Source organism: Oncorhynchus clarkii, chromosome 31 (genome assembly GCF_045791955.1).
Source record: "Oncorhynchus clarkii lewisi isolate Uvic-CL-2024 chromosome 31, UVic_Ocla_1.0, whole genome shotgun sequence".
Classification (NCBI taxonomy): domain Eukaryota; kingdom Metazoa; phylum Chordata; class Actinopteri; order Salmoniformes; family Salmonidae; genus Oncorhynchus; species Oncorhynchus clarkii.
In genome coordinates this window covers 18978707-18989453 of record NC_092177.1, presented here as the reverse complement: position 1 = coordinate 18989453, position 10747 = coordinate 18978707, and the positions used below count along the sequence as shown (strand labels likewise).

The 10747-nt window shown below is 46.4% G+C and overlaps 1 protein-coding gene across 2 annotated transcripts in view; it reads left to right on the top strand.

Moving 5' to 3' along the window:
- The first annotated feature begins 424 nt into the window (after nucleotides 1-424).
- The window catches only part of LOC139390649 (fibroblast growth factor receptor-like 1), a 92924-nt gene continuing 82601 nt past the window's right edge, over nucleotides 425-10747 (top strand). The window contains exons 1-2 of one of the 2 annotated variants that reach the window (XM_071137918.1): nucleotides 425-497; nucleotides 2064-2160. In XM_071137918.1, coding sequence (XP_070994019.1) covers nucleotides 2097-2160 — 64 coding nt within the window. In that variant the 5' untranslated portion in view covers nucleotides 425-497; nucleotides 2064-2096. The other variant, XM_071137917.1, reaches the window with a different exon arrangement.

The window sequence follows — 10747 nt, the reverse complement described above, 5'->3', positions numbered from 1 at the left end:
ATGTATTCTTTAAATTACCATTTTCTCTTAGGAATGTTTTTGACCAATTTTCTAATGCTAGGCCAGTGTGTATTTTTAACACCCAAACCATACCATTTCAATCTTTAATCAATCTGTCTGATTACATAGTGGGAATAGAAATTCAATTGAATATTAACTATCATTACATTGTAATTACATTATAATGCATTTATTACATTAATGTTTTATTGTTATACATTTTGTGATTATGTATATTAGCCTATATATATTTTTTTTACAATTATTATGATGCATATATATATATATATATATATATATATTTGTATTATTATGATGTAGTCCATGTTTTCAGCAGAACTGCCTTAAATGTAGGCTAATACGAAAGAGTTAATTCTTAAAATTTGTTGAGTAGCTGTGACTAGGGCTACACTGTGATTGGGCAAAAGTTCCGAGCTTGGATGGACCGCCTTTCCCTCGGCTGTTTGTTTGCCTGCGGTCGATTACTGGATGGCAAGGTCTGTTAGCTCAATTATTGCAAAAAGGTATTTGGATGCAAATGAAAATTGCGAAAATAAATAAACAGATTAGGCCTACAGCGTCTCTTCCGAAATTCATAAGGGTAGGAGTTAACTGTAGACTACCGCGAGCAGAGGACTTTTATTTATTTAGTTTTTACGCACGCGTTCTGTCCGGTGAGGTGGTCTCACACGAGCGTTATGTGATGACTGTCATTCAAAAAACGAACTAGATTTGATCTCTCGCATGTTTGGTATTAACGTTCAATAGTGTTCTTTGTATTGGAGGGTACACTTTTTTTCAATAACTGAGCCACAGGTACTTGAGCGACAGTGCGTGCAGTTCAACATTTAGTGGATATTGATTTGTTGATTATTTGGATTAGATCACCTTTGATGCAAATGTAAAGGCAATAAGAATGATAGACTTTCCGTTAGTGGGAAACCGATTCAATACAAATCATTGCTGCAGGACATTTCAGGTAAATCACTACTTACTAACTTGTATTATTTTAAGATGGGTTATTGGCCCTGGTTACAATGTGATTCTTTTTAAGCAGCTGATTTTAGAAGGATGCATGTTTGTTTTAGAAATGCATAAGTAGACAACTTTTAATTGATACTACAGATTATTACTTATGTTTTACTAATAGGACAGTACACAGCTGTATTGCATAAATCAAAATGTTTGTGTTCATCATAAATTATAGTTAGTCTATATTACCTTATAAAAGCTATTATTTGTTGTCCACTTTTGAGTGTAAAATGTTGTCATTCCACTGATTCACCATGTCTCACTGATCTAGAGCGGAATGTAGCCTAGTGGTTAGCGAGTTGGGTCAGTAACCGAAAGGTAGTTCCAACCTTCCGAGTCGACTTCTGTGAAAACTCTGTTGAGCAAGGCACTTAACCCTAATGATGACCCTGGCCTCGACCCAACTCACATATGACATGTTTATTTTATGATCTATGTGGATGGTTCATTAGCAGCTAGATTAACTGTAGTTTATACATCAGCATCTATAACCAATTCTAATACCATGAGTTAGGAGGACATGTCTCTTTCCCCAATCGCAGATTCTTTAATATAACAGTCAATGTTATGTTATGTTGATAATTCTTATCACAGATTAAATTCAAAACTCTAAAGGATGTTCATAATTTCAAATGACTTACAATTTGATGTACACAATGGCAGAAATAATAACTCCTCTATCCAGAAACAGAGGGTCATATGAACAGAATAAGAGCTGCTCGTTTGAATGAAGATCATAAATAAAAAGCCTAAATTGCTTTTCCAGAAACACATTTTCTAGTGTTGGGAACAGAAGTCTTGTATTTTCCAGTTAAATGATTAACAACTTGTTTTAATGTCACTAGTTACAAGACTGTAAGTCTGTTATATTTACTCAATGCCTTGGCTATCCCACTTCCAAAGAAACGTCTGTGAGATAATATTGTTGTTGTAAAACCATATCCAGTAGCTTAGAGATGATGTGGATAAAACCAGTATGTGTTGTTGCGCCTCGCCTCACTGTGAATTGTCTTGTTTTCTCATTATCCCAGATTTGAAGTGTTAAAACCTGCGATCCAGAAAGAATGGGGCATTTATGGATTTGCCTGCTCATTTGTGAAATAATCCTGTTGTCGGACTGTGCACGGGGTGAGTAGTAACTTAGTAGTAAGCAACAATAACAACTGAAAGTGTTTTAATGAGTAACTTTCATTAAAACTTGTTTTGATGGAAAACCATTTTTAAGGCTAAGTTATAGTGAGACACCTGCGTTCTGGTCTTCATTTTGACAGTTCATTGCAAAAGTGATATATTTTGGTCTTTTAGTAGTAAATCTAGCTCTTTCCCCCTAGCGGTTCAACTCTACCATTGACATTTTGTGATGTAGAGGCACCTTGAGAAGGTGCCTCTACGTCATCTTAAGGTAGGGGTTCGGTATGAAATACACTCCCTTCTAGATGTGCTGGGTGGTACCACCGCAAGGCTCACTATAAAAGCAGGTGACAGCGGGCCTTATTTGCCAATGGTCTTGGTAGGTGGAGTGTGCCAATATATTTTGCACGATGCTTCCTTGAATAGACTACTGACGTTACACAACATTCTAAAAGGCAGTAGGCCACATTTCCACATATGACCAAATACAACGTTTTTCCTTACCATTTCATACATATCTATGGGCTTTTACTAAGGAAAAAAAACATGTAAACGATGAGGTTTATACCTTTCTATTCGTAGCTACATCCATCGTAACAAGAAATGGATGACAATGGTGGTCGTGTCAACTCATTGTATTTTTTCCTAACCGCTATGACTGGTGGTGCAGGCTGCTAAGACAGTTGGCTCATAGTTCAATGGTTGAGATTTCTAATACCACATGGGGCAGATATGCATTTGTCTTATCCTTTATTGACAACATTCATCCCATGCCGACACACTTTTTAATTCTGAGAAGTGAAAGCATACCTGTGAGAGGAGTCACCCTAGTTGTAGGTTTTTATACAGTACCCAAGACAGATCTATGAGATAATTTGGCTATTGGGAAAAAGAGCTGCTCCGTAAATATGGCAATGCGGGTTGTATTGAATTGAGCCTCTAATTATTACACTTTTCTTCCCAACACAATACCTCAATAAATGTAAGTCCACATTTCAATTGTTTTCTATGCACCCCATGGGGGATTGAACTTACACTGCAAGTGGTAACAGATAGCAGGAACTCAGCGCCTTACCACTGTACGCTAACTGTCTAGAGCCGTATTTGCTCGCAATGCACATCATTTTTTTATAAGAGTGTTCCAGTGTACTTCTGGTAAGTATGCTTTCGTGAAAAAGTGTTGGGATCAGATACAATTAGTTTACCCTCCCCCAAAATGAATATTTATGAGCAATTCCCACAACCTTTCACCTGAAGTAGATCTGTAGGCAGCCATCTTCAAAAAGTGCTGATGATATCTACGACAAGCTGCTAATTCACAACTTTGTATTTTTCTGTACAAAATTGTGGTTGTGTAACTCAAGTTAGGGGTATAGTCCATTCGGGCTTAGTGCCTACCCTCCATTTTCTAACAGACCCTGCCTAGATCACACAGCTTTTGGCACCTTCTTTTTTCTAATGGACCCTTCCTAAATCACACCTTTTGACTGCAGCGCAGTATGCAAGTGTCAAGTGAGGTGTGCAGATAGTATACTCCTCACCCTCCTGCTGCCCAGCCTCCTCACCCTCCTGCCACCCAGCCTTCTCACCCTCCTGCTGCCCAGCCTCCTCACCCTCCTGCTACCCAGCCTCCTCACCCTCCTGCTGCCCAGCCTCCTCACCCTCCTGCTACCCAGCCTCCTCACCCTCCTGCTGCCCAGCCTCCTCACCCTCCTGCTACCCAGCCTCCACACCCTCCTGCTGCCCAGCCTCCTCACCATCCTGCTGCCCATCCGTAGCTGTGTCTGATCTAGACTCAACAGACTTGTAGTCTGCCTGCCTGTCTGTCTGCCTGCTCTGGCCTGCCTTTCTGTATGTCTGCCTCTCTGTCTGTCTGTTTGTGGGGAAAGCAAGGGGACATGGGGAGCCAAGCGCACAACGCTCAGGCAGATAGGATCAGTGAGTCACACAGCCAAGCAGTCACGGAGACGCTTAAGCTAAAGTCAACAGATACCCATAGAGAGAAATGCGACTAGATTAGGCTATTTATGTTTGTTTGCTGTGCAATGCCACAGCGTTTCTGATCGTAAATGGAGCAAGGCGGCAAGGATAGCTGTGGGCTTAAAGGTAGACGACACAACCTTACTGGTCTTCCTGGTGATGATATCGGAAGGGGTTCCTCACTGGGGTTAGCCTAGTTAGCGCCTCACTGGGGTTAGCCTAGCTAGCGCCTCACTGGGTACACAGAGGGAGAGATAGACGATGGCATGCGGATATTAGAGAAACAAACTTCTTCCTTTCTTCATGAAGTCTGATATGACAGGTTTGATAAGACTAAGACAAGCATGGTGGTTGTGCAGAAAACCAAATATCTCAGAGATACTGAAACCGAATCAGAGATTATTTCCCATGTGATCTGACATACTGTGGGGGGGTCAACAATGGCAACTCAACATACAGTAGAACATCTTGAGTCCACATCAAAACATATGCTGACATTCTATAATTATTTTGTGACCTTAGTTTCATACCTTCAGATGGGACCTTCAGGAGTAGAGAAGGAACATACTTTCAAAACTACAGGACATGTAACAACACTTTTCTTAGAGTTCAGGTTGATTGCTATGATGTGGAGTAGAGAATGCATTTTGAAAGGTTGCTGGTTCGAATCCCCAAGACGACTAGGTGAAAAATCTGTCTGTGCCCTTGAGCAAGGCCATTAACCCTAATTGCTCCTGTAAGTAGCTCTGGATAAGAGCGTCTGCTAAATGACTAACAAAGGAACAACAATAACCCTTGACCCCATTTGAGTTCTCCCCTCCTAAATAAGAGTTTGCTGTTCCTGTGTGTCCTTGGTGCACGGGGAATGCAGAACATCACGTCAGATGACAAATATTTTCCGCTACATGCGGAAGCACAGTTTGTGCCCAGCTGCCAGAGAGGCATATGAACTGTATAAGCTTATGCAATGATTCAGGGTCTGCATGGTCGAGAGAGAGACTATTAATGCAGAAATGTGGGTGTTAACATCTGTGCCAACTAAATGGGGAAACAAGTAAGTCATGGGATAGTTACCATAACAGTTAGAAAAAACTAAATTATGATCACAAATGAAATTGAACTGCATTCACCTTGGTATCGTTGTCTCGTTTAGTAAAGTCCGACTCATTATAACGTACAGGATCGTGGTGCAGAAAAGTTAGACTTAATACTACCAGCATTGCATTTAGTCAATGGAGACGGGCAGCCATATGGACACGTGGAGATGTGGGGGCTTTTGGAGGTGGAGCTGTTTGGTTTGTAGGGGCCTGCTGTGCTGTTTGTACAAACTAGGACCACCATGCGGCTACATGCTGGTGTGTCAATGAGAGACAGCCCTCCAGGATTCATGATTGAGCATCTGGACACACCTTTATAGAGTAAACCACCAAACGGGCTGATTCTCTAAACATATACAATTAAAATCAATACAGCCTGCTTATCTAACTTTCAATACAGCCTGCTTATCTAACTTTCAATACAGCCTGCTTATCTAACTTTCAATACAGCCTGCTTATCTAACTTTCAATACAGCCTGCTTATCTAACTTTCAATACAGCCTGCTTATCTAACTTTCTGCTATTCCTCTGAGCCTTCTAAAAGTGAATAGAAACTGAGATGAGGTTGAGTCCCTCTCTCTCTCCTTCCTTCGTTCCATATCTCCCTCCATCGCTCCCTCCTTCGATCTCTCTCTCCCTCCCTCCATCTCACCCTCTTTCCGTCCATCCATCCCTCCCTCCGTCCCTCCCTCCATCTCTCCCTTCCTACCTCACAATCCTCCCACTGCAGCAGTTTATGGCTAGCCCTAAGCCAGAGGGAATGTGTGAAGTTAATTTAGAGTGTTGGAGAAACATAACTGAGCCACTGGGTAGCCTTTGGTCGCCTCACAGGTCTGTAGTATATCCACAGAGCCTGGAGTGTGGGTTAAGCAAACAGTAGTTACATTTAGAATAGGGATTGTTACATATGTCTTGGTTAAAGTCAATGTTATTAACAATGACAAAGTGTGTGTATTGAGACAAATGTGTCATAAAATGTAAATACTATATTGCACTGTTATAATAAATTCCTATTGGCATTTCCAGGAAATGATGCACACAAAACCATCAGGCAAAGCTCAGACATAAGCCGTCTTCCAGACGTGACAAACAGAGCTGAGTGTGAGTGAGGAATGAGAGATCTGCTCCAGTTCATGTCAATGAGGAGGATATATCCATAGAGCAAGGCTTCTGTCAGACTACAGGCCATAAAGTGATTATTAGCATGTCAGATGGTGTTTACACAGCAACCATATTTCTCTCGCTTCTCCTTATTAGCATTGGGCTGCTAATCACATTCCCCAGTAATGAAGCTGTGTTACCCAGGAGGTCGTAAATTGATTTAAGACTGGGAACAGCATGTTGCTGAGTTGAGGATGTGGTGATTAAGAAACAAAGTCTGGCTTCAAAAGGAACTGAATTAAACAGGAGCTCAGATAAAGTCAATGTTAGTTTAGCACGTCTGGTGTTTGTGTTTTAATGTGTCCATCAAGACACCTCAGGGGTAGGTTGATGGTTTTTATCCCACAATGGCAGAGGGTGGTATGGGGACACCATGCACTAGTCCTCCTGGTACAGAATCATGGTGTTCAATGCGACTGGGATAGGTGCCCTGTGTAGGAATGAGGAGAAACAGCTCAATTAGAATAGAGGAGGGAAAGATAGAGAGTTCTCCTGCAGTCCAACTGGCCTACTGTTTTCACCAGTCCTCCCTGCAGTCCTCCAATCTTGTCTGACATGACTTCCATTAGGCTAGCCAGAAGCCTGTACCCCAGTCTGTGTCAATCCATGTTGCAAACACATTAGCCACTGAAGGCAACATCTTTATATTGTTGCGGATGAATTGGAATTATGCCACACCCACACTGACATACTTTCCAGCCTGAAATAGCCACAACATAGACAGACAGGCAGGCAGACTAGAGGTCTGTTGAGTCTAGGTCAGACACAGCTATGGCTGGGCAGCAGGAGGGTGAGGAGGCTGGGTAGAAGGAGGGTGAGGAGGCTGGGCAGCAGGAGGGTGAGGAGGCTGGGCGGCAGGAGGGTGAGGAGGCTGGGCAGCAGGAGGGTGAGGAGGCTGGGTAACAGGAGGATGAGGAGGCTGGGCAGCAGGAGGGTGAGGAGGCTGGGCAGCAGGATGGTGAGGAGGCTGGGCAGCAGGAGGGTGAGGAGGCTGGGTAACAGGAGGATGAGGAGGCTGGGCAGCAGGAGGGTGAGGAGGCTGTGCAGCAGGAGGGTGAGGAGGCTGGGCAGCAGGAGGGTGAGGAGGCTGGGCAGCAGGAGGGTGAGGAGGCTGGGTAGCAGGAGGGTGAGGAGGCTGGGCAGCAGGAGGGTGAGGAGGCTGGGCAGCAGGAGGGTGAGGAGGCTGGGCAGCAGGAGGGTGAGGAGGCTGGGTAGCAGGAGGGTGAGGAGGCTGGGTAGCAGGAGGGTGAGGAGGCTGGGCAGCAGGACTGTGAGGAGGCTGGGTAGCAGGAGGGTGAGGAGGCTGGGCAGCAGGAGGGTGAGGAGGCTGGGCAGCATGAGGGTGAGGAGGCCGGGTAGCAGGAGGGTGAGGAGGCCAGGCAGCAGGAGGGTGAGGGGGCCGGGCACAGGAGGGTGAGGAGGCTGGGTAGCAGGAGGGTGAGGAGGCTGGGTAGCAGGAGGGTGAGGAGGCTGGGCAGCAGGACTGTGAGGAGGCTGGGCAGCAGGAGGGTGAGGAGGCTGGGCAGCAGGAGGGTGAGGAGGCTGGGCAGCATGAGGGTGAGGAGGCCGGGTAGCAGGAGGGTGAGGAGGCCAGGCAGCAGGAGGGTGAGGGGGCCGGGCACAGGAGGGTGAGGAGGCTGGGTAGCAGGAGGGTAAGGAGGCTGGGTAGCAGGAGGGTGAGGAGGCTGGGCAGCAGGACTGTGAGGAGGCTGGGTAGCAGGAGGGTGAGGAGGCTGGGCAGCAGGAGGGTGAGGAGGCTGGGCAGCATGAGGGTGAGGAGGCCGGGTAGCAGGAGGGTGAGGATGCCGGGCAGCAGGTGGGTGAGGATGCCGGGCAGCAGGTGGGTGAGGAGGCTGGGCAGCAGGTGGGTGAGGATGCCGGGCAGCAGGTGGGTGAGGAGGCTGGGCAGCAGGAGGGTGAGGAGGCTGGGTAGCAGAAGGGTGAGGAGGCTGGGCAGCAGGAGGGTGAGGAGGCTGGGTAGCAGGAGGGTGAGGAGGCTGGGTAGCAGGAGGGTGAGGAGGCTGGGTAGCAGGAGGGTGAGGAGGCTGGGTAGCAGGAGGGTGAGGAGGCTGGGCAGCAGGAGGGTGAGGAGGCTGGGCAGCAGGAGGGTGAGGAGGCTGGGCAGCAGGAGGGTGAGGAGGCTGGGTAGCAGGAGGGTGAGGAGGCCGGGTAGCAGGAGGGTGAGGAGGCCGGGCAGCAGGAGGGTGAGGATGCCGGGCAGCAGGAGGATGAGGAGGCTGGGTAGCAGCAGGGTGAGGAGGCTGGGCAGCAGGAGGGTGAGGATGCTGGGCAGCAGGTGGGTGAGGAGGCTGGGCAGCAGGAGGGTGAGGAGGCTGGGTAGCAGAAGGGTGAGGAGGCTGGGCAGCAGGAGGGTGTGGAGGTTGGGCAGCAGGAGGGTGAGGAGGCTGGGCAGCAGGAGGGTGAGGAGGCCGGGCAGCAGGAGGGTGAGGAGGCCGGGCAGCAGGAGGGTGAGGAGGCCGGGCAGCAGGAGGGTGAGGATGCTGGGCAGCAGGAGGGTGACGATGCTGGGCAGCAGGTGGGTGAGGAGGCTGGGCAGCAGGAGGGTGAGGAGGCTGGGCAGCAGGAGGGTGAGGAGGCTGGGCAGCAGGAGGGTGAGGAGGCTGGGCAGCAGGAGGGTGAGGAGGCTGGGCAGCAGGAGGGTGAGGAGGCTGGGCAGCAGGAGGGTGAGGAGGCTGGGCAGCAGGAGGGTGAGGAGGCTGGGTTGCAGGAGGGTGAGGAGGCTGGGTAGCAGGAGGGTGAGGAGGCTGGGCAGCAGGAGGGTGAGGAGGCTGGGTAGCACATACTCTCACAGACAGTGCATTGTGTTGTACAGTGGTGAAACAATAGTTTATTGTTGGTGGCTGGAGCCTGTATTTGGTCATTGCTACAGGTCAGAGGGCAGCAGGGAGTGTGCATGCCTGACCTTTCACCAGGGGCTTACAATAACACACCAGTCCTCCTGCAGGTTCTGCTTTTTCTCCTCTTTGTGTTCCTTCAGAGAGTATTCACACCCCGGTACTTTTTCCACATTTTGTTGGGTTACAAAGTGAAATTAAAATGGATTTGATTGTCTTTGTCAATAATCTGCTCAAAATACGTTGTACTGTCAAATTTGAAGAAAAATGATAAAATGAATTTGAAAAAATATGAAAAATGTAACACTGTCTTGATTAGATACTGTACAGTGCTGTGAAAAAGTATTTGCACCCTTTCTGATTTTCTTTTTTTTTCTTGCTATTTGTTTTGTACTGAATGTTATCAGATCTTCAACCAAAACCTAAAAGGGAGCCTGAGTTTACCAATAATGAATAACAATTATACTTTATTTATTTATTTAATTTAACAAAGTTATGCAACACCCAATGCCCCTGTGTGAAAAAGTAATTGCCCCCTTACACTCAATAACTGGTTGTACCACCTTTAGCTGCAATGACCACAACCAAACACTTCCTGTAGTTGTTGATCAGTCTCTCACATCTCTGTGGAGGAATTGCTTTCACTCAGCAACATTTGGGGTTTTCAAGCATGAACTGCTTGTCTCAAGTCCTGCCACAACATCCCAATCGGTATTAGGTCTGGACTTTGACAAGGCCATTCCAAACCTTTTTAACCATTGTCATGTACAGCACATTCAGAAAGTGTTCAGACCCCATGACTTTTTCCACATTTTGTAATGTTCTGCTTTATTGTAAAATTGATTAAATGACATTTTTTGCTCATCAATCTACACACAATATCCCATAATACAAAGTGAAAACAGGTTTTTAGAAACTTTAGCAAAATTGTTAAAAAAAAAAATAATAATAATAAGTATTCAGACCCTTTGCTATGAGACTCGAAATTGAGCTCAGGTTCATCCTGTTTCCATCGATCATCTTTGAGATGTTTATACAACTTGACTGGAGTCCACCTGTGGTAAATTCAATTGAATGGACATGATTTGGAAAGGCACACACCTGTCTATATTAGGTCCCACAGTTGGCCGTGCATGTCAGAGCAAAAACGAAGCCATGGGGTCGAAGGAATTGTCCTTAGATTTTCGAGCCTGGATTGTGTCGAGGCACAGATCTGGGGAAGGCTTCCAAACAATTTCAGAAGGACAACCATCTCTGCAGCACTTCACCAATCAGGTATTTATGGTAGAGTGGTCAGACGAAAGCCACTCTTCAGTAAAAGGCACATCACAGCCCGCTTGGGGTTTGTCAAAAGTCACCCAAAGGACTCTCAGACCATGAGGAACAAGATTCTCTGATCTGATGAAACCAAGATTGAATTATTTGGCCTGAATGCCAAGCCTCACATCAATGGCAGGGACTTTGAGACTAGTCAGGAATGAAGGGAAAGAT